This window comes from Phascolarctos cinereus, unplaced genomic scaffold (genome assembly GCF_003287225.1).
Source record: "Phascolarctos cinereus isolate Bilbo 61053 unplaced genomic scaffold, phaCin_HiC Scaffold_3;HRSCAF=262, whole genome shotgun sequence".
Lineage (NCBI taxonomy): Eukaryota > Metazoa > Chordata > Mammalia > Diprotodontia > Phascolarctidae > Phascolarctos > Phascolarctos cinereus.
Window position 1 is genome coordinate 165,281,789 of NW_027555736.1, and position 24,060 is coordinate 165,305,848.

General features: G+C 38.9%; 1 protein-coding gene and 1 pseudogene across 1 annotated transcript in view; both read left to right on the forward strand.

Moving 5' to 3' along the window:
- SHC4 (SHC adaptor protein 4) overlaps positions 1 to 23,771 on the forward strand; it is a 155,905-nt gene extending 132,134 nt beyond the window's left edge. The window contains exons 10-12 of the mRNA XM_020977316.2: positions 13,765 to 13,944; positions 19,034 to 19,287; positions 21,170 to 23,771. Of these exons, the coding sequence (XP_020832975.1) occupies positions 13,765 to 13,944; positions 19,034 to 19,287; positions 21,170 to 21,325 (590 nt within the window). The 3' untranslated portion in view covers positions 21,326 to 23,771. The remainder of the gene's footprint in view (positions 1 to 13,764; positions 13,945 to 19,033; positions 19,288 to 21,169) is intronic.
- Positions 3,901 to 3,995, forward strand: LOC144456484 (U6 spliceosomal RNA; annotated as a pseudogene).
- Positions 23,772 to 24,060: the final 289 nt, after the last annotated feature.

Here is a 24,060-nt window from a genome sequence, read left to right on the forward strand (position 1 = left end):
CTACCAATGCTGGTTAGCACCATCTTTCCAACTTACAGTCTTAGAGAATTGCCTAGAGCATTGAGAGGTTAATCAACTTGCCCAAGGTCACACAGCCAGTATGTGTCAGAGTCAAGATTTGAACTCAGGTCTTCCTGGCTTCAAGGTCACATTCTATCCACCATCCCAATACTGCCTCACTAAGAAAGTAAGAATAAATGGACACTATTCTAAATGGGGATCATGTAAAAAGTGTGACCCTCAGGAATCAGTGCTTGAAGAGGTCTTATTTCATTTTTTTTTATCAGACAAGATGACTGACCTTTAAGGTTCCTTTTAGCTTCCAGTTCTAAGATCCAATGATCTTCCAGTGCTGTTGTATGGCTATGAGTTACAGAACAACTATAGTCTACAAAGAGTTGAAATTGAAAATCACCCTCAGAACAATGGTGAGGTACATGGTAGTTGTGAGTAGGCCACAAAACATTATATAAAAAAATGGAAAAGGAGTAAAGGATGTTATTAGAGAAATGTGGAAATGAGAATGTTAAGGTGGTCCCATGGTAAGGATGAAGAGATAACTGCTGGACAGCCCCTGTGCTCCTCTGATATCCTTACAATGTCAAGAAACAATGAGGAAGGCCTCTATCATCTTAGGTGGTTTCCTGGGTGAATTGATGGGAGGACGTGGCAAGAGTTATGTCCAATAGGCATATATGGGTGGAGTGCACACTGCACTGTTGGAGAGAATACCCACAGTGAGGAGATACTACATTCACTGGAATATTTGAGTACTAATGATATGGGAGAACATTCACTGTATAGTAAACTTTCCAAGCTTGCAAATCTTCCACTTTGGGACTGTCAAATACTAAGCCTTTGGAAACAAGCTATATGATAATCTTGAAAGACACTGTGATTGGGGGCAGCTAGGTGGTGCAGTGGATAGAACACCAGTCCTGAAATCAGGAGGACCTGAGTTCAAATCCAGCCTCAGACCAAACACTTGACACTTTACTAGCTGTGTGACCCTGGGCAAGTCACTTAACTCCTAACCAAATTGCCTAATCAAAAAAAAAAAGACACTGTGATTGAACATAAATATGACAGCTGTGCTTTAAATTTAACAAATGCATAGTAATGAGTTTTACAGGAAAATACTCTAAACTATAATTATTAAATTACTGGTTCTTAGTTATCACTTATAACCCAGAATGCAGATTTATTATTCAAGGTATGCTCTTCATTCCTTGTAGATATTGATTCAAAGTACTAATGTATCCCAAAGGATCATCATCTGGAAGGGTACTGATATTGGAAATAAATCAATAAGCTTGATCTTACCCCACTGAAAAGCTCTGAAAGTATGAGCTAAACTCAGTAGGTAGTAAGCAATAGAACTCAATCTTTCAGCATATAGCCTAGGCTGAAAACACTAATAATTCCAAGATGGGTTTGCATAAATTCATAGGATCATAGGTTTAGGTCTAGACCTTACAGACTATCCAATCCAAGCCCTCTCATTTTACAGAGGAGGAAACTAAGACAGAGAGAGATGAAGTGACTTGCCTGGGGTCATAACATCTCGTAAATATCTGGGGTAGGTTTAAAATTCAGGTCTTCTTGACTCCAGGTCCAGTGGTGGTAGTTGTAGTAAGGTGAGTAGTATAAGATGGGGCTGGAGGTGGGGGGGGGAGAGAGAGAGAGAGAGAGAGAGAGAGAGAGAGCGAGAGAGAGAGAGAGAGAAAGAGAGAGAGAGAGAGAGAAACTACAATGAATTATTCAAGCCCCTGAGGCCTTATCTAGCTGTAGATCAATAATCTATGAAAGCCAACTTTGGTATATTTGGAATAAAGTTGGGATATTCCTAAATTTTTAAGGTTGACTTTATTTTTTTAGGCAATTGGGGTTAAGTGACTTGCCCAGGGTCATACAGCTAGTAAGTGTCAAGTGTTTGGTCTGAGGCCAGATTTGAACTCACCTCCTTCTGACTTCAGGGTTGGTGCTGTATCCACTGAGCCACCCAGCTGCCCCTTAAGGCTGATTTAAATCCTACCATCCCATCAAAAATTCCTTGGTACAACTTTTAAGCAAAATTCAAGACTTTCTGATGTCAGGGTCATGTGACTTAATAAGGCTTCTGTAATCCTGACACAAGGACACCTGAGAGAAGAGGGAAGGGCTCAGAATGTGTGGCTAAGGACAGTTTACTGCTGATCTTGTAACACCGATTCACTTATTTCCCAAACCCTTGGGTAGTCTCTATGCCTAAGACTTTGGGCAGCTCACAGCATGTCCTGACACACAACTCTCACAGGGAAATACACAACACTGGAGCACAGAGAACAGAGAAAGCCTTCTAGAAACCAAAGAACTCCCAACCACACCTCACCTATCCAACTGTGACGTCTACCTGCCCCCTCATATGAATACTGTCTAATAAGTGAGCTTCTTATTAGAAGCACTTTAGAAATGGAGTTGTATCCTCCTTTCTTTTCTCCATAGTGTTTAGTGCTATTGTTTGTCTTCTCTCCTCTCTGGATTTTCATGACTGCTTTCTCTACGCACTCTTTTTTGCTCTGGGTTTTTGTGACTGTTCTCTTGGTCCTCCTCCTACTTGGCTGACCATTCTTCAGTCTCTTTTGCTAGATCTTCATCCATGTTTTACCCACTAACCGTGGGCATGCCCCAAGGCTTTGTCCTTTTAAACCTTTTTCTCTTTTCTTTATATAGTCCCTCAATTAGTAATCTCATTAATAATTTTTGTTGATGTCGTTGAGTTGTTTCAGTCATGTCTGACTGTTTGTGACTCCATTCGGGGTTTTCTTGGGCGAAGATACTGGAGTGGGTTGCCATTTCCTTCTCCAGCTTATTTTACAGATAAGGAATGGAGGCAAACAGGGTTAAGTGACTTGCCTGGGGTACCACAGCTACTAAGTGCCTGAGGCCAGATTTTAATTCAGGTATTCCTGACTCCAGGACTGGAGCTCTATCCATCAACCATATAGGGGTTAAATTATAATCTTTATGCAAATGATTCTCAGCCCTATCCAGCCCTAGTTTCTCTCCTGAGTTCTAGCTCTGTATCACCAACTGCCTATTGGACATTTCAAATATAATATCTTGTACATATCTCAAAGCTTAACAGGTCCAAAACAGAACTCATTATTCTCCCCCCCCAAAAAAACCTATCCCTCTTCCCAATTTCCCCATACTCTTTGAGGTACCCATATATTTCTAGACACATGGCCTCAGGGTCATCCTTATCACCCCACTCTTGCTTATCCAATCAGTTATTAAATCTTGTAATTTCTTTTTCCAAAAGTGTCTGTCAGATAAGTCTCCTTCTTTCTACTTACACAGCTACCATCCTAGTTCATCTCCTTATCATCTCTCACTTGAACTATTGAAAATAGCTTGCTGATCTCCTTACTTTAAGTCTCTCCACATTCCAGGCCATACTCCTCTCAGCTGCTGAAATGATTTTTCACTCCCTTCTTCACTCAATAAACTCTAATTGTTCCCTATTACCTCTATGATAAAAAAAATAAAGTCCTATGTTTGGTTCTTCATAACCTGGCCCATTCCTAACTTTCTAGTCTTAACACTTTACTTCCCTCCTCTATTCACTTGGCTAAACAGCTGGCCCACTTGCTTTTCCTCAGACAAGATACTATATCTACTATCTCCATGCCCTAATACTAGCTATTTCCCATCCCTGGAATTCTCTCCCTCTAAACTTACCTCTTTACTTCTACTTTTTTTTTTAAAGCATGCCTGGCTTCTTTTGAGACTAACTTCCTAGAAGAAGCCAAAGCTACTAGTGCCTTCCCCTCCGAGATTACCTTCTACCAATTTATATATATAATGTATGTACGTAGTTGTTCACATGTTGTCTTCCTCACTAGAACGTGAGTTCCTGTGCTCTCTTTGGAAGCACATATGCTAAAACTGAAACAAAACAAGGGCCCCTGGGCAAGGTTAACATACACATTTATGATGAATTCCACATTTTTAATTTGGAAGAAAAGCAAATCATATATACAACTTTCATAGCTTTGGGTAGAATATGTATTCATAAGCAAATAAGGAATAGAAGCAATTACAAAAGATAAAACATAATTTTGATCTCATGAAATTGAAAAGCTTTTGCAAAAACAAAATTAATGTATCTATGATAATAAGGGAAGTAGTTGCTTGGGAAAGATCTTGGTATCAAATATTTATTATAAGGGTTGATATCTAAGATACATAAAGCTTTTCCTCATACCCAATAAATTGGCAAAGATGACAAAAGACAGGAATAGTTGATATTGAAGATATTATGGAAAGATAGGTACATATTAATGCATTATTGGTTGTGCTGTGATTTGGTCCAACCATTCTGAAAAGTAATTTGTAATCATTCAAATAAAGTGACTAAAACGTTTGTGCATTTTGACCCAGAGATTCTATTGGTAAGAACTTATCATGAGGATGTCATTAACAAAAAGAAAGGCTCCATTTACAACCACAATATCTTTGGAGCAGCACTTTTGGCAGTAGCAAATAACTAGAAACAAAGTAGATGCCTGTGAACTGGGAAATGGTTAAACTGTAGTACATAAAAATAATAGATTATTACTACACTATAAGAAACAATGAGCATGATGGATATAGAGAAGTGTGGAAAGACTTGTCCAAACTCATGCAAAGTGAAGGAAGCTGAGCCAGGAAAACAATGTGCAAAATGACTACAGCAATGCAAGGGGAAAGAACAACAATCATAAAACAACTGAAAGTGAATGTGGTGAAATTATAAGGAGCAAGGTTGGCCCAGAAGAAGAAACATGAGAAACTGTCTCTCTCTGCTCTTTTGCAGAAGCCAGGGTCCGCAGATGCAGAACATTCCATATAACATTAGATTGTTTTTTCTATTTGCTTATTGGTTTTACTGATTCTTTTCTTTCCTTTAAATTCTTTTTTGTTTTTATACAGGATGATTCTCTGGGCATAGAGGGGAAATATAGGTGATGCAGAAACAAAAGATACTAATAAAAATCTTTTTTTTTTTTGAAAAAGACTATGAGTTCCTCGAGAGCAGGGACCATTTTTGCTTTTAGCCTAGTACATAGTAAGGAGTTAATGTGTGTGGACTGATTGATTGATGTGTTGATGCATGGATGGGTAAGTTCCCAAATCAGCCTACACAAGCGTCTATTAACCAGTGCCTTAGCTGACATACATTTGCAATGGAAAATACGCTAATAGAAAATAGATGTTGCTGTAATTGTACAGTATTTCAGCTATAAGACTTGGGGAACAGAGAGTCATAGATTTAGAAATTGAAGGGGCCTTCGAGGTCATCCACTCTAACCCCTATTTTGCAGACAAATTCTTTGAGGCCCTGAAAGGTTAAGTATTACATAGGAGTTAATTAGCAGGTCTGAGATTTAAACCAGTTGTCTGACTCAAAAATCCAATATTCTTTCCATTTTATAACATCACAACTTTCGTTTTCTCACCTCTCCTCATAACCCTTTACTAGCAGGGAGGCAGCATAGAAGAGTGAAAAGAACAATAAACTTGGATTCATTGGACCTGAGTTCAAATCCCAGATCTTTTACTTGCTACCTATGTGATCTTGAACAAATTACTCAGGTCCACCATCTGTAAAATAAAGACTAGATAAGATCTGTAAGGTCCCTTTTTGCTCTAAATCTACGATCTTCCCAGATTTAAGGTTTCAGGACATAGTATAGAGATTCTCACTAGCTCCCCACCCTCCTGTGCTCCATGATGGCAGGAAGGCAACCCCACCCTCACTTAGTGTGGTGACTGCATGTTGGTATATTTGAAAAAAATTAATCCATAAATCAGGTGGTCCTATTTCAGGGGCTACCTGTAGTAACCAGACTTAATTTTGAAATGGGATTTGTAATGCTTGACCAATGGAGTTCCTCAGGCTTTGAATCTACTGCTCTCAGAGTTTTTCTCTTTAGAGATTCTCATGCAAGTATTTCAGAGACACCTATATAAATATTTTTAATAGGTCTTGGCCTGTTTCCTCATAAGACATTTGTTTATTCAAATATTGACTTAAAAACCTGAATTTGGGACACTATACACACCGCAATGGGCAGTCTTGGTTGCAGGAGGTAATCATATTTATTGCCAGACATATTTTTTTAAAAAGATCCTTACTGCTGAATTCACTTATGGAAAAAAAAAATCTTAGACGGAGAAATAGCATAATGGCTCCCCAAACTTCAAGTTAAAATGGAAATGTTGATTTTTTTAATCAAAAAGACATCAAATTTCCACATACCCTTAGGGTTTATACTTAAAATTTTTGGTACTTACAGTATGAGCAGCCTATGTGTAGATCTATTTTATACCACAAATCTTCTCTTAGGCAGGTTGGATAAGTTTCTCAGAGGGATACTTGGCCAAAAAAAAAAAACCAAACAACTTCTGGAATGCACAATGGCTGGCATATATGGTTAAGTTGTAGCCAACCACACACTTCAGCTTGGATTTTAAATGTGGGCACAGGGTGGGATTCCCCATTTTTTTATTTTTACCATTAACGTCAACTGTGCTTACTGAAAAAAGAAAGTAGTCTTATAACAGAGAGCAGAACTTAAAAGAGACTGAGTATGGATGGTAATGATTGTGAATATGGGAGAACAGAATATTTACAGGTAGCTTATGTATGTGGTAGGTTCTGTGAACCCATCTCAATGAGTCTTAACACCCTAGGACACTATCAGGGAGGCAACCCCCCCCCCCATATTTGCCTTAATGGAAAGATTCAACTGGATTAATAGGTTTGTAGGTTAGATCACAGAGATGACCTGAAATACTGAATAATAGTTTACCATTAAGTTGGCAAAACCAGTTTCAAGACCCACTTCTGAAACATGCTTGTGTGACCCTGGGCAAATCATTCAACCCTCAAAGTGCCCTTAGGCAACTCTCTAAGACTGAAATCTATAGCTGAATGAGGGAAAAGAAGTTTCCACACTGGGAATTCACTTAAATTAATGAAATCACAGGCTAGAGCTAGGAAATGGATTAGTGATTTATTTCAACGTTATAAGGAAACTCTACCAATGCAAGTTGATACCTTCTTTGCAGCTTCTAATCTTAGTTGCTTAGGGTGCTGAGAAACTAAGAAACTTGCTCATGGTTATATGTAACTTTAGCTATGAAATCATAGGACCCCCGAAAGAAAAAGACCAAAGAGGGCCAGTCCTACACAAAATTCCAATGCTATATTAAGTTCTTATAAGGGAGAAAGTGAGATAAAATAACCAAGATTTAATTGTGAATAAATTTCATATTACCCATTCCTTAAATAATTGTATTTTAAAAGGAACAGGAGAATTTATCTCCAAAAGTAGAATTTTAGAAAATTCTACTTTTGCCCCATTATAATTGATTTCCTTTATAATCCTGTGCATTTTATTGTAATTTTATATGTAAGGTACATATATTCCTCTTGAAGGTTTTGTGTATATCTACATAGGTTTTCTAAATATGGTTTATGGGGCAGCATTAATAGATATTTCTGAAATCTCGTCTACCTCCTTCCCTTCCAAGAGAGATTCTACCTTCTGCCTGGAGGGGTGCAGAAGAAGGGGCCACCAGGCTGACCACTCTTCTTTCCTTAGCATATGGGGACCAAATTAGAATTATATCTGCCCTTTTCCCCACCCCAAGATACTGCTAGTCTAGAGGAATTATTCTCTTAGACTCAAGCCACTTTCTTGTTTGCTATCCCTTAAAGAGGAAGGGGTACCCAAATCTCATGTTTGAAAGGTTGACCCCTTCCCACCAAATATTAGCTACACAGAAGACCATCATAAATAATGAATAATGAGCAAATCCATTTATACAAGCAGATAAAGAATAGAAATAAGAGAAATCATACAGATTAGAATATACCAGATAATAGACAGAATGAATGATCTCCTCTAGTGGGAGTGAGATATCTAGGCTTAACTAAGACAGAGAAGTCTCAATCCAACCAGAAAGGAAATTCCTTAGTCTCTAGGGAAGAAAGCTGGGAATCAGAGACATATTAGGAAGCTGACTTTTCCCTGCCTGTGTGCCTTCTAAAGTCTGTTGTCTTTCTCTATGGGTCCTTCCCTGAAACATCTAGAACTACATGTGTCCTCCCAAGCTTTCACACCAATTATGCTCCTCACACAGCACATGGCATTGAGTTATCATTCCACCAATGAAGGGAGTTTCATGCAAATATTTCAGGCTTGAGACCTGGGTTACACAAGAATTCTGCATTTAGATATATGAATTACCGATGGCCATAGTGCTTATCATAGTTTATTCCAAATATGACACTGAAATATTGTAATCTTCACTACTATTGGTTAGTAATTCAACTTGACTCAACATTTATTTGACACCTATTGTGTGCAAGAATTTTTGCAAGGTACTAGAGATAGAAAATTGGAGGAAAAAAAACAATAGTCCCTGTACTCTGATAGTTTATCATCTAAATAAGGGGATATGACATAGACACAAATAAATATGGCACAAGGTAGACTCCAAAAGAAAGGTTTAACTCTAGACAAAATGTGGTAGGAAAATCTGAGTGATTTTTCAGGAAAAATTAAATCAACTTTCCTGTTGGGTTTGGAGAGAATAATCAGGGTAGGCTTCATGAATGAGGTAGCAAGTGAGCTAAGCCTTAAAGGAAGGGGACTTCAACACATAGAGGTGAAGAGGAAGTGTGTGGTCCAAGAATTTGGGATGACCTTCGTCAATTCATGATGACAGGAAGGGGGCAGGAAGAGATCAGAAAATTATGAGTAATTCAGTCTGGCTGGAATATAGTTTGCATGGCAGGGAATAATGTAAAATATGGATGGAAAGGTAGGCTGGAACCAGATGGCTGCAGGCCTTAAATATATGGCTAAGCAATTCATAGCATGCTAAGAGCTGTGAAAATATGTGTGAGATATTGGTCCTCTCCTTCTGAAGCTGACATCCTAAAGAAGTCAAACAAGACGAACACAGCAAGCGTTTTCTTTTAGTTTGGAGTTTCCTGGAGTGGGTGTGGGAGTTGGAGGCTGTGATGGCATTGCCAATAGCCTAGCACAGTTTCCTGCTCATAGGAGAGGCTCAGTATGCTTTGATTGATTTTGCCTGAGTCAGATGGGAAATGATGTCCTGCTTCTACTTAGTCAAGGAAGACTGCGGAGAAGACAGGATTTGATGTTTTTTTTTCCTTTTAAATATTTTATTGATGCTCATTTATTTCTTTACATTGCTGACTTTCATCAGAGACTTGCTCCCCACCTCCCATCACCCACAAAACCCTCCCTGATAACAAATAAGTACACTCAAGAACAGAACGAAAGATTAGAGATTTCATAAAGGAAAAAAAATGATGGGAGAGGAATACCAGGATTTCTTTTAAAATATAATCATTGCCCAAATAATTTATATGGCCTGAAAATTTTGGCTGCAGTTTAAAGTCCTAGGTTGAATTCAAAATGCCAATTCATTTCAGATCATAGAATCTCCATTTCTTTAAAGGAATACTGTATTAATCCAAATGGTAATTATAATTATAATTGAATTTAATTATTTCTATATTCAATAAAGAAACTGGCTGCCTGAGGAAAGCTTTTACTCAGGCTCCACTTTTATTGCTCTCCTAGGGCAGTGCGGTTTTGTGGAAAGACTGTTAGACTTGGAAGCAGGAAGGAGGGGAGGCAGCTTGGCCCAACAGAGAGTCCTGGCCTTGGAGTCAGGTACTGGAGTTTAAATCCTAGCTCTGTCATTTATGATTCACCTATGGAGCTGTGGTCAAGTGACAACTTCTCTGGGCCTCAATCCCTTACATGCAAAACAAAGGGGTTCCATTAGATTGCCTCTAAGAGTCCTTGAGACTAAATGTATGAGATTTTTTTTTTTTGCTACCTGTGTGACCTTGGTCAAATTGCTTAACTCTTCTGGGAACTGAGCCTCACATGTAAAACAAGGAATTTTGACTAGATAGACTTAGAGTCTCTTTCAGTTCTGACTCTGAAGATCCAGCTTCAAATCTAGCCTCCAACACTTATTAGCTGGAAGGCAATGGGCCAGTCCCTTCTCTCTGGACCTGAGTTTTTCCTCACATATGAAATTAGGTAGATGATCTCTATGGATCCTTCCAGCTCCAAATCTTATTAAAACCTAGGAAATGAATTTTTTTTCCTAAACAGAAAACTTTAACTTGTAAAAAGTGCAATTAGATAGCAAGTTTAAGGATTTCATGAAACATCGAGGCATATAGAGCAGTGCTGGTCCTCACAGTTGTCCTATGAGCTAATTATTATAAATATTATTACTACTTTACAAGTGAGGAAACTGAGGCTAAGAGAGGCTAAATATCTTGCTCAAGGTCATAAAGCTAGAAAACAAAAATCCAGGATTAGAATTTGGACTCCTGTCCAATGTTGTTCTCACTATATAATACTGCATATTATATTTCTTTGACATTTAAAAGAGCAAGTTTCCAGTATTCTGAATGAATTTTTAAAGAGCCTTTATCATGCACATACTATATGCCAGGCACTATGTCTAGAAAAACCAAAGTGAGACAATGCCTGTCCTCAAGGCACTTAAGTTCTAATAAGGAGAGATGGTATACATAGGCCACTGGGTGGCCAGGGAAGGGAGTTTTGATTTGAGGAGTCACAATGATGGTGAGTGAAGTTATTCAGCAGCTGCTTGTCATGCCTTTTCCACATGCAGTGGTCATATTCATTTATTTATTGTTTCCAGGGCAAGAGGTAGAACATGAGGAATGGTGGGGCATGGTATGTGTGTAGTAGGATGGGAGATGACAAGATGTTTGGGTATGGCCTGGCTTTCCTGGTAGATGAGTAGATGAGATACGACAAATGATATGGAGCTGTCTAGATATAGAGGGTTAGATGAGTTTGTACTCACTCCCCAAGGTGAGTTCCAAAGTTGAGTAGCTCCTCCAGGAGATGGGGGGTACACGGTCTTTGGAGGTCTGGTATGGAGGGTACTATTGCAGGTGAAAGGAAAAAGGGCTGCAGCAACTTCTCTGGGACATAAGCAGGACCTTTAACACAATAATATTCTCTGTAATGTTAAACTTACTTTAACTTTTGCCTTTCTTGAATTGCATCTAAGGATTTAGTTGCTAAAGAACAAGAAGACCTAAAGTTGGTCTTACCCTTGGAACAATCATATGGAGTAGATCTTAAAGGACAACATGACGGTTAGGTTCTAGTGTAGTGTTTCTAGCTGACACTAGGAAAAAAAACAATAAACAAAAAGAGTAAATATTTTATTCAGGAATTCTTAGAATAGAACCCACCATCAATTAACATTTATTAAGTACCTACTATGTGTGCCAGGCACTGTGCTAAGCACCCTGCCCTCAAGGAGCTTATTAAATAAGTGCAAATGATTTGATGTCATGAAAATATTCATTCATTCTCTAATTCATTTGTACTAATGAATAAATTAGGCAGTGTGGCATCTTGGTTAAAGGGTTAAGTCACAGAGCCAAAAGACATGTGTTCACTGGTTGTATGACCCTGGGCAAATTAAGTAAGTTCTCAGTTTCCCAGGCGACTCTCTTAAGTTGCAAACAGCTTCTTACTTGCCTCGATAAGAGAAAGCTTCTTCATTAGTGAGCTTTCTATATCACTGAAATCACAAGTCAAGACCTTATTTGTGCCTATGAATATTATTGAATAGTACTGAAAACATGTGTTACAAATTTAAGTATAAAATTACCATTGTAATATATATTCCCCGCTAATATCCTTTAAAAGGCACATGTTCTCCATAGAGTATTGTTTGTTTGTTTGTTTTGACAGAACTAAGCATTTTCACATTGGCAGGGGGTAGAAGATACTGGTATAGTATCGTAGGTAAAACAGAATTTCGTAGCAGAGACAGAAGACATCATTTCTCCTCTTACCAGGCTCATAAGAACTACTGAAGCTTTTAAGTGGGAAATAGTTCAATTCGATCATTGCCATTTTGCCGGTCACTGGAAGTTAGTTGTTCACCAGATTCTGTCATTTCCAGATACTGCTTTCCTATTCTTTACCCCCCCTAAACGTTTTTTGCCTGCCTCACCCTTAGCCCATGGGTCACCCTGTAAGACTTTCTCTTCATGGGCAATAGGTGGACTGTTGGAGGAAGCTGAGGAAGAGGCTAAGGAAACAGGTTGACCCCACCCAAAGGCCAGGACTTACTGTACTTATATATTCCAGGCCCCAACTGAAAACCACTGTTTGAACACCAGCTAATTATAGTGAAAACAAATGTGGTAGGCATTGTCTTAGGTACTTGCTTCCCCACTTAAATGAGGCCTTTTATTCTGGCATTGATGATGTTTCCCCTTACAAGAGAGAATTTCCTTTTACAAGATTAGTTCTCTGACAAGATATGAACTCATTTGGATCCTGGATTATATAAATATTAGATAGATATTATCTTGGACATACACACACACACACACACACACACACACACACACACACACATATATATATATGTATATATATTCCCCTCTTGATCCTGAATGTGGATGATAACTCATGATTACCAACTAATTCTGACATTTGAGTTATAATCTTGGGGCTTGACTTTTTACTGGAAACTGGGAAACTAGAGGTACAAGTACAAGAGTTAAGAGATGGACACTTTGCTGAACAGGAGCCTGAGCAGCTACCCAGGCCCTTTTTTAGTATTCCCCCCAGGGAAGGGTGTGAAATAGGAGACCATTTCCCCAGGTATATCAGAGAACCTTGCACTTCAGGGATCTATGTGACCCCAGAGATGGCAGTAGATAGAGGCAGTGATGGAGAGTTGTTGGAACAAGATGGGAACTACAGGAATTTGAGCTGGTGATAATGGTAGAATAACAAAGCATCTCTTAGACAAAGTAGAGAAATTTCTCGACCAAGCAGGAGACAGAACTGAAGAATAGTAAGTGCCAGAGACATGATGTAGAAGGGCAAACTTGGATCAAACTTTTCATTGGTTCCGTGAGGCATGTGGACTATTCAGGTCTAGAAAAGGCAGTCAAATCTCTAATAATTCCCAGTACTTTCCCCTCAACTCAGGGCAGACAAGCTAAGGCAACTGTATAGATCCCCTGGGGAGTATGGAGTCCCACCAATGGGACTCATGACTTTCTTACAACACCAAAGTTTTCTCCTTGGAATAACATCATGTGTGGAAGACTGCATTGATGTTTGGGAGGGAGAAACTCATCAGTGACAGAAAGAGAGTTGTCTTTACTGTTTATGAATGTAAGTCCTTTGTGGGTTTTGTCAGAATAAATAAACTCTGTCCTACATTTGATGTTTTGTTTGCCCAAGTGCTTTCATGAGAGGTGTGGGCCAGTTTCCATTATTTTTATTTTTGTGTAGACCCAGATATGGGCCAAATTCTTATATTCCCAGGGGAAAACCCTGGGTGGGTGGGTGGGGGAATGAGCCAAATGCTGATGTTCCCAAGGGAAATAATGGGTGGGGACACAAGCCAAAAGAGAGTATAATTCTTGGGAAGCCCTCGAGGTTGAACCCAGGCTGTATAAATCCAGAGTTTTGGTTCTGAGCTGTAGATTACACAAAATAAACAGAAAGTTTGAGGTGAAAATGGCTCTTGACTTTAAGATCTTGGAAGCCAAGATTATGGAAATTTAGAAGATTCAAGTGCGGAGCTTGATTCTAGATTTGTATGTGCTATGATTCATTAAAAAGTTTACATAATACAAGCAAGATACCATCCCTCTAGGTAGTATCAGTGAAAGAGTGGTGAAGACTCAACGGGATCCATCACTAATGAAACATAAGTGCAGAGTGGATCTCTTCGACGATCCCTGCTACATCAACACTCAGGCTTTTCAGACAGCAGTCTGCCCTTCTGGAATTCAAGACCCGGCTCAAGTACTTGGGAGCCCGTTACACTGTGCAAGTAAGTAACTCGACACATTTTCCACATTCTAATAAAGGGAACTTTCTCTCTACTTCATTTGAAATGTGTGCAAAAATTACATTTCCTGTATGGTCAATTTAGGATTGGGGGAGGGGAAAATTTGAAAATATACTGGGTTTTAAATTGAGTACTCTTCATAGAGGTGGCTAGGTGGTTCAGTGGATAGAGTTCTGGGCCTCCAGTTAAGAAAATCTAAGCTCAAAGATGGTTCTAGACACTTAATAGCTGTGTGACCCCGGGCAAGTCACTTAACCTCTGTCTCAGTTTCCTCAACTGTAAAATGGGGATCACAATTGTATTGACCTCCCAGGACTGTTGTAAGGATCAAGTGAAATAATATTAGCACAGTACCTGACACATACTAGCTACTTAATAAATGCCTATTCCCTTCCCACCCCCCCCCCATTCATAGAGTAAAATCTGGAATTTAAAAAAGCTTTTTTATACCATATACTTTTGTTGAAGATAGAGCACAGTGAACTAAAAGTATAGTGGATAGAATGGAAAACCAAATTCAAATCTCACCTTGGGAATTTACTAGCTGTGTGCCAATGGGTGAATCACCCTCTCAGGTCATTAGAGAGATTTGTAGCAAACAGTCTGTGTTATTCGGATCTCCTTTCCTTTAACTCTGAACATCTTTCTCCTGATAGTTTTCAGAATTTGTTGTTTCTGAATTGAATTGTCATATTTAACTGCTATGTGTCTTGGAGTTTGCAGTGTTGGTTTTTTTTTTCTCTTCCTTCTGGAGGTGATCTGTGAATTCTTTCCATTGGAATTTCATTTTCTATGTTTGGAAGTTCTAGATAGTTCTCTTCTATTATTTCCTTCATTAAGGTGTTAATGGTTTTTGTCTTGTCATGTTCTTCTGGGAGATTTATGATTCTTAGGTTATCTCTATACATCCTATATTTGAGATCCTTATGTTTTGCTTGTATAGTGAGTATATTTTCTTTGAGTGTTCTTGTTTTTTTGCTCCTCTTCTTCTAGGTTGTCTTTCACTTCTGTTTTTACATTGCCAATCTATTGTTCTCTCTTTGTTTCTTTGGTGAGGCTTGCCATTGTAGATTCTGTCCTGTTCATTATTTTTTCTGTGCAGGACAAAAATTCAATTTCATAATTCTCATTTCTCTTTTAAACCACTAAGGAACAGTATGTTGTGGTTCTATGTTGTCCTCAAATTCCACAGAATCCCCTGTCTCATCAAATGTTGGATCATTTTCCTTCATTTTTCAGTATTTATTCGTAGATGCCTGAACTCATTATTAGATCTGGAGGCCACCTATCCTTCTTTTGTTACTGTTTTTCCTGTTGATTTTGTTCCAGAGCTTGATTACTGTCTGTTTATGTTCAAAGTCTTTGACATTTTTTTTTCTACCTGAGATCTTTGGTACATTCAGTTTTTTTTTCTTCCTTTATTTGTCTTATTACTCTTTCTTACTCCCCTGTGATTGCAGGTTCCATGGAGGCTAGATCTCAAAGCATCTCAGTCTCCTTCCATACTTACGAATTCACAGTTCACCAGCTTAGGTCTCTGCCCCAACTGGATGCTGTGCTCTTCCCTAAGGCTTGGTGGAGTGCTGCACCATTCCCCACACTCACTGTGTCCTGTGTCACTGGTGACCTGTCCCATTTACTCTAATCCTTGGTTCTCTGGCCCAACCCTAGAAGTTCAGTCTGCTTTTCCCAGTCCCAGTAGTTGAGCCTATTTTTCTCAGCACCAGCAATTCAGATCCTACTTTTTCCAGCACCTGTAGTTGAGAGCTTTGTAGCACTGGTACTTTTGGGTTGCAGCCCCTGGCAGGCTTTTACTCCTAAAGGGCTGTGGACAAGCTATTTGAGGTCTGAACAAACTTTGCTGCCTAGAGCTAAGGAATCTATGGCACTAGAAAGAGAGAGGGCATGAATGAGCTACCTTCTTATTCCTAGAAGTAGGTATAGAGGTAATAATCAGCCTGCTCTGCCCTGGTCAGACAACATCTGGAGCATTATGTTCTGTTTTGCAAATCACATTTTGGGACCCTGATAGGATAAAGAAGGACTAAAGATTGGCAATTAGAATTGAGAAGGATGGCATACGAAGGAAGATCAATGAAAGGAAGTAGGAATATTTAGCTTGGAGAAGAGAAGATTGGAAGGGGGGAAGAAATGATAGCTATGATAGTCAGTAAACATTTATTAAGCACCTGCTACGTGCCAGGCATTGCACTAAGCACTGGGGAGACAAATAAGAAAAAGAAAAATCCTTGTCCTCAAAGAGCTTACAGTCTAATAAAGGAAGACAATGCACAAAAAGGAGTTCAAAGTGCCAGGAGGGAGGAGATATGTTCAAGGAGTTGAAACGAAGCAGAGCAGCTAGTAGGAAATGAAAAGCTGGTTGGAAATTCTGAGCCCTCTATAAAGGGAGGCTTTGAGGGGAGTTTTTTGCTCTTTCCTCCAGTTCTGCAATCAAAGGGAAGAGGGAAGGTGCTGAGGAGGTGCTGAGTACCAAAAGCTGAAGCAATCTCTATGTTGATGAGGTCTCAGATGGTTATCCTGGTGGTGGATGCATGATGTTCAAAATAGCTATTTAAAGGGCTGTCATTCTAAGAGTCTGTTCCCCAGGGCTCCCCCTCATATACTTTACCTTCTCTAGCCAAACTGACTTATTTAACAATTCCTTGAACTTATTATTCCACCTCTTTCTTCTATGCTTTTTTGCTAGCTGTCTCCAAGTCTAAATGCATTCCCTCATCATATCTACCTCTCAGAATCCTTATCTTCATCAAGAGTCAGCTGAGCTACTATTTCCTTCTAGAAGACCTTGTTCTCCCAATTGTTAGTGCCCTTGCATTACTCAAATTGTCATATACATATATACAAACATTCATACATACATACACATATATGTATGTATATGCGTGTGTGTGTGTACACACACACACACACACACACACACACATATATAACCAAATTCCATGTTATCACCCCACCCCACCCCACCCCTCATATAAATATAAGCAACTTAAGAGCAGAGACTAATTTTTGTTTTGTCTTTTTTTTTATCTGCCCCAATCTCACCCCACCCTAGCATGGTGCCTTGAACTTCAGAAAAGCTTCATTGATGATTGATAGTGGATTGAAAGGTTCTGTAGAAGTAGTATATTGATTCAATCAAAGATGATGTGAAGTGTTAAAACATATGGGAAAAGGCATGAGAACTTTTTAAAAAAAAAAATATTCCAGCAGGGCATTGAAACTGACCTGAAAGCTCCTCTCTTTCTGGTCACATAGGCCATTCTTGTGGATCTGGCCTTTCTCCCTTTTCCTTTTGGAAGGGACCACCCACACATCTGAGTGAGGATTTTCCAATAACAGAAGCCAAAGATGGCTTAGTATGGCTATATTCATAGGCTCATGGGATCAAAAACTAGAAGAGACCTTAGAGGATCTCTAGGCCAGGGTTATCAAACTTAAATAGAAGAGGATCCCTACTGGAGGCATATTAACTTAGAAACCCACAAATTAACATTAATGATGTTGTATTGCATTTTAATTTATTTTGTTAAACATTTTCCAGTTGCCTTTTAACATGATTTGGGCTGCAGTCCCATTTGGCCAGTGAGTTTGACACCTATAATCTAGAACAATTCCCTCATTTTACTCACGAAGAAACTGAGGCCAAGAGAGTAAATGGCACAACCAGTATCTAAACCCAGATCCTCTGAGTCTAATTCCAGTGCTTTTCCCATTCCACAGCCATGCTTCAGAGACTGTGGAATTTTTAGGAGCTTCTGCTTAAACAATTTCATTTGGTCCTTATAATACTTTATTTTTAAAAAATACACACAAGAGTATAATAAAAAAAAGTACAGGTGTTGCAAACAATTAGAGCAGTTTTGTAACTATCTTGTTAAATTTTATATATGCATATAATATATATACACACATATGTATTTCTTTTTTAAATTTTATTTTTAATTTATTGAATAAAACAAGCATTTTTCTGTAACATAGCATAACAAAATATATGATTGCACATGAAACTGTGAATCTATTATGTACAACTTGCTATTCCTTTTAAATATATGTTATCATGTAAATTTATTTTCTTCTTTTTTTTCCTTTCCCTTCCACACAGATCATATATGATTTATTTTTTGTTTTGTTTTGGTTTTTTTTGGGGGGGGCAATTGGGGTTAAGTGACTTGCCCAGGGTCACACAGCTAAGTGTTATATGTTTGGTCTGAGGCTGGATTTGAATTCAGGTCCTCCTGACTTCAGGGCCGGTGCATCCACTGTGCCACCTAGCCATATATGATTGCTTTAAGAAAAAAAGATTGTATATAACAGTTCACAATTCTTTATATAAGCCTCTTGCTCTCTTTTGTGAAATAAGATGTTTGCATTTGTTAACAATACAAAAGAAAAAAATTAAGTCAGTACTTTAAAAAATGATTATCTTTCATTTACTTTTCTATGAAAATGCTATATCCCTTAGAAAAATGTGAGCTCCTTGAATGCAGAAATTGTTCTGTTTTTGTGTTTGTCCCCCTTGCAACCAGGATGATAGGGACTGGATCTGTGATTTCATTGGAATAGGGAGTCTCCCTAGTAAGGAAATTCCTTCTACCAGGGCACATCAGTAACTCAGAGAGAGTGGCCTAGAGCAGAGGTGGCAATTACACAGCTATGATGGGTCCTCCAAACCAAATTTAAATGTATTTGGGAAAAATGTAATAAATAGAATTAAAAAAAAGTTAGTAAAAGCAAAAATAAATAAAAATACAATAAAACAGAGATAATATTAACAGGTAGTTTTCTAAGTCAATATGTAGCCAGCAGGGATCCTTCTGTGCCATTTAGTGGCTTGTTTCTATTTGAGTTTGACATCATTGGCCTTGAACACTGAGAGGTGAGGGCTTTGCCCAGGGTCATGTAGTCGCTATGTATCAAAGGCAGGACTTTGGCCCTGGCTCCCTCTCCACACTGCCTCTAAACTTGCACATAGTAAGCACCAACTAAACACTTGTTGAATAGGGAGAAATAGCATGGATGTTTTGCCCTTGTGTTTTGTTTTCATTTTCAGAAGTACCAGAAACGGTTCAACCAAGTGCCACAAGCAGGACAGCTGGTCTGTATGCCCTGCCCCAAATCAAACGACAACTGAGGAATGAAGACTGCTACCATGGAAAACTAAGCCGGAAAGCAGCAGAAAGCCTCTTAATTAAGGATGGGGATTTTTTAGTTCGAGAAAGCGCAACATCACCTGGTCAATATGTGTTGAGCGGTTTACAAGGAGGTCAGGTGAAACACCTTCTGCTGGTGGACCCTGAAGGCAAGGTATAACCAACCTTTCTTTACAGACATCACCCTCAAAATTGTACTATTAAAGTCTGTCTGAAGGTTCAGAATTCAGGAAGTTCCAGAATGCATGTTCACTTTTTGTTCATTTTTTGAAGAAGTTCAGTAAGTCTTTCAATTCTTAGGACTTGGGATGAGAAATAAAACAATTCATTTGCCTGAATTGTGGAGGGGAGGTAAACTCTCTTCCTCTCTCTGGCTGCCTGTTATAGTCTTATTCTCAACAAGAAAAACAAATACCCAACAATAACCATTTATAAAGAGCTTACTATATACAAGGCAGACAACACACAGGACCTGCCCTCAAACAGGAGGGGAGGGGAAGGGAGGAGAGGATAAGATAGAGGAGAGGGAAGAAGAGAGGACAAGAGAGAGGAGAGAAGAGGAGAATGCGGTGAGGAGGGTTGAGGAGAGGGAAGAAGAGGGAAGAGAAGAGAAAAGGAGAGCAGAGGAGAAGAGGGGAGAGGAGATAAGAAGAGGAGAAGATAAAGGAGAAGAAAGGGGAGAAGAGGGGTGAAAAGAGGATAAGATAGAGAGGAGAGTAAAGGAGAGGATAAGAGAGAGGAGAGTGGAGGGGAGGAGGGAGGAGAAGCAAGGACAAGAGAGAAGGGAGACAATGACAGATCTTTGAAGAAACCCACTATAAGAGTTTAGGAAGATGATGATAAGGAAGTGAGACAATGGTTAAAGAAGTAGGAGAACCAGGAAAGTGTGTTTCTGAGGCCAAGGTAACAAAGAAAGCATCAGTAGGAAGCAGTAGTGGAAAGAGGGCAAAAGTTATAACCAGAAGAAATCTGAAGTGCAGAGAGAGCCAGGGGGATGAAAACTGGGAAAAGGCCATGGAATTTAGGAATTAGGAATCCATGGATCCTTTTTGAGAAATTTGATCATAAGGGAACAAATAGAGAGTATGTAGTGGGAAAATTGGCAGCATCAGGTATAGATAGCTTTTGCACAATGTTTAGCAATAAAGGAGACAAGAGAGGTGAGATGATAGCTGAATGGCATATACAGGTCAATGAAACTTTTTTTTAAGACCAGGGAAATATGAGTGTTATTTGTAAGTAGATGGGAGAGATCTGGTGGAGAAGGAGAAATTGAAGATGCTAGGAGAAGAGATAGTGTCTGGAGCAAAGTCTTCAAGGAGGAGAGAGGGAAAAGAATCAAGAGTATAGAGAATGGGGTTAGTGAGCAGTGGAGTGATGATGCTGAGAAGTTATGAGGAATGGTAAAGAGAAGCTGAGGGAGTTTCATGTCAGATGACCTCTGGGGAATCTAAGTGTGGAGGAAGGAGGTAGGGTTGAGGCTAAGAGGTGAGGAGAGATTTAGAACAGTCTCTATTGGGGAATGAGACAGAGTTCATAAAGGTAAAGTTGAAGGACTACTAATCAGCAATAAAGGTTCTGTACCATGAATCAGTTAATAGGTGAAGATCAGTTTCTCATTCTGAAGAGATAGAGAAACAACTGAGCATGAGTTGGAGACCAGAAACATAAAGAGTAGATGTAAGACCTCTGCTTTGAAGGCACCCTTTTAAATGCCTAGCACAAATGGTAGCAATTGCAGCCTATACCACTCATTTACTTCACTGTGGATGAAATAAAATCCAAGTCCCAACAAAGGCTCACCACCCATACATAAACTTGTCAGGTTGGATTGGGGAACTCTCCTGACCATCCCCCACCATGAAGTTTGTAAATGTCTGATTTTGTCTCTCAGGGCAACAAAACGTGTTTTAGGGAAAGGTTTTAATCATTAATTTTGATATAGTTAGTATAGTTTTTAATAGTTATTACTTTTTTCCCCCTTTCAAGAGAGTTATTACAAACTAACCTAGGACCCTTTGTACTTTCTTTACAAGGTGAGGACCAAAGATCATGTATTCGATAATGTGGGTCACCTCATTCGCTACCACATGGAGAATAGTTTGCCGATCATCTCTTCTGGAAGTGAAGTAAGCCTTAGACAGCCAGTGAGAAAAGAGAATCAAAAAGGCCACTTTCAGCCCTACAAATGACAGCATTGGAACTCCATGACCCTGAAATGCAAAGGAATGTCAAACTGTGGTAGGAAGATGGATTAAATAATCTCAAACTTTGTTTTCTAAATAGAAGAGAGCTCTGTCAACCACACCTTCCAAAAGCCAGTATGGAAGAGGTGTCCTTCTCTGAAGCATGAAGTTTAACCTTCAGAAAATGAAAAAAAAAATCAGAAGGAGAGAAGACAATTTGCTCATATGGGAAAGGAAATTAAGCATGCACAGATGTCACTTTTAAGGTCACACTGCATGGATAACAAGCTGAAAGCACAGTTAAACCACCACATGCAAAAGATAACTTGAATGAACTGCTGAGACACTTGTATGTGCCTTTTGACTCGAGATAATTGGGACATTTTCATTTTGTTGGAGAGGTTTTAAGTGTTTTTGCATTCTAGTCATGTAAAACCATTTGCCAAAACAAAACATTTTGTCTTGCTGAGAAAAAAAAAGAATGCCATTTGCTTAATAGTTACTGACTTTAATTTCTTTTTTGCTTTTAGGAGCACTTTAAAAACCAATATTTAAAATTAATTAGATACTTAACACAGGCCACGTCCGCAAAAGTGAGTGAAGGGGTCAGTCTTTCCCATTTGCTGTTGGTTAAGGCAACACTATGCTCTGCAGAATCAATATTTCCAGATCTTTGCTGTGCAGTCATATTGTAGAAACAAATGATGGGAAATTGGACAGACCAAATCTGTTCAGCTTGTTAGATTTAAGCAGATTCCCTAGAACGTTGCCTAGATAATTTTACAAAATCAGGAATGTTTTGGGGAGGAGGTGGCCTCTCTCTTTATACCTATAGCATGGGTTTACAAGACGGCAGACAAATGTTTTTTGTAAGGTACAAACCAATCTGCATGGATGTGGAAGCCAGCATCTCAACATCTGTTTCTACTCTTTTGGGGGAAACTTTTGCTTCCAGCTTTGTTTTAGGACATTTATTTGAAGGGTAAAGCAGAGCATGGGGTGGGGAGGAGCCCTGTGATTGGCTGTCAGTGAGCCTTGCATTGTTATTGTTGGGGTTTTTCGGTCTGGACCTATTATTTTATTGGCATATGGAACTCCTAATATGGAAACTCCCTCAACCAGTGCAGACAAATAACTCATCTGTTGCTTACAGTTTTTGAGAGCTGTCTGGCACACTGAGCAGTTGAGTGATTTGCTCATGGTCACACAGCTAGTATGTGCCAGGCTAGGGCTGGAACCAAGGTCTTCCTAAGTCCAAGGCTGGCCCTCCATCCACTATGCCCCACTGACTCTGCAGTGAATCACACTACCCACCTTTTCCAGTTCTGAATAGACAACAGAGAAGGTGAAAAATCTTTAAAGCCAAATACTTGGAAAAGGTTGACCCTTCTACAGGCTATAGTGGAAAGCTCACTGACCTGAGAGGCAAAAAACCTTAACAGTAGTCTCAGCTCTGCCACCGAGTAACACTGTGCACATAGGCAAATCTCTGATCTCTCTGGACCCTAATTAGTTTACCAATTTTTAAAATGAGGGATTAGGGATTGGATTAGAGGAGTTCTGAAGTCCTTTCCAGCTCTAAAAGTCTATGATTTTATGCATAGCATTTTAAAAAAATGAATTGGATCAGAGTTGACAACAGATCTGGATAAAGCAGGCATTAAATAGTCTTGTTTTCCTCCCTAATTCACTGTGTTTGCCCCCATACAGTGAAAGAGAGAATTGAGACAATCTTTTAGATAATTTAAGCCAAAACCATTTTTGCCTGAAGAATGAAGATAATCATGGCAAGAGCATATTATCTTTCTTGAATTATCAGATGATTGTCTCAGTTCTCTACTCTAGTTTTCAGGTTTGTAATTCTATAACAAATTGTTTTACCCTGAATTACCTGGATAGCTGCCTTAACCTCACTGCATTCGGGCTGTGTAGATGCAGCTTTGCAATTGTGAACTATTTATTTACTAAGGTTTAAACAAAATACTAAGCTTAAATTAAAAAAGTAAACGAGGAATCATTTTTTTTTGCGTAGAAATTCAGAGATGAAGCATGTTAATTTCTACATTTTTTAATGTCCCACCTATAATCTTACTACAACTGCCAATGAATCTTTGGGTATGCTTGTTTTCTTTTTACAAGTAGGTAATATTTTAAACTCAATTTTGCATATGATCAATTCTTGATTATCTGTGCCAATGAAGGGGAGTGTGGGTATGGATAATGGAAAACCATGAACAATCCAGCTACTTTGAGCAAGACTGTCTCAAATTTCCCGGTTAAGGGGAATGGGGCATTGGTAGCTGGGCAGCAGAGAATAGCTCCCAATACCAAGAGATGTAGGTAATCTGTAAGTTGACTGTAACGTGACTCAAACTGGTAGACTAGCTGAATAAGCAAGTATACATTTGAAAAAAAAATTCACATTAAAAAAGATTTGATTGCATGCTGTACATTTTAATCTATATTCCCTTCCTCTCTCCTTTGCCTTGAACTGACTTATGAACACATGTAAGTGATTTTTTTTTAACAAAAGAAACAAATAAATATTAGTATTGCTTTGTGACAGAATACACTGTAGACCTGGCATTTCTGCTTCAAGGGACTGGTAATGTATAAGGTGCTAAAGCAGAGGTGCTTAATCTGAGGTTCTCAGACACACACTTTAACCAAAGGATCTGGGGATAGATTTCAGGGGGATCCCTGAACTTGTACAGAAAAAAAAAATCTTTATTTCCACTAAG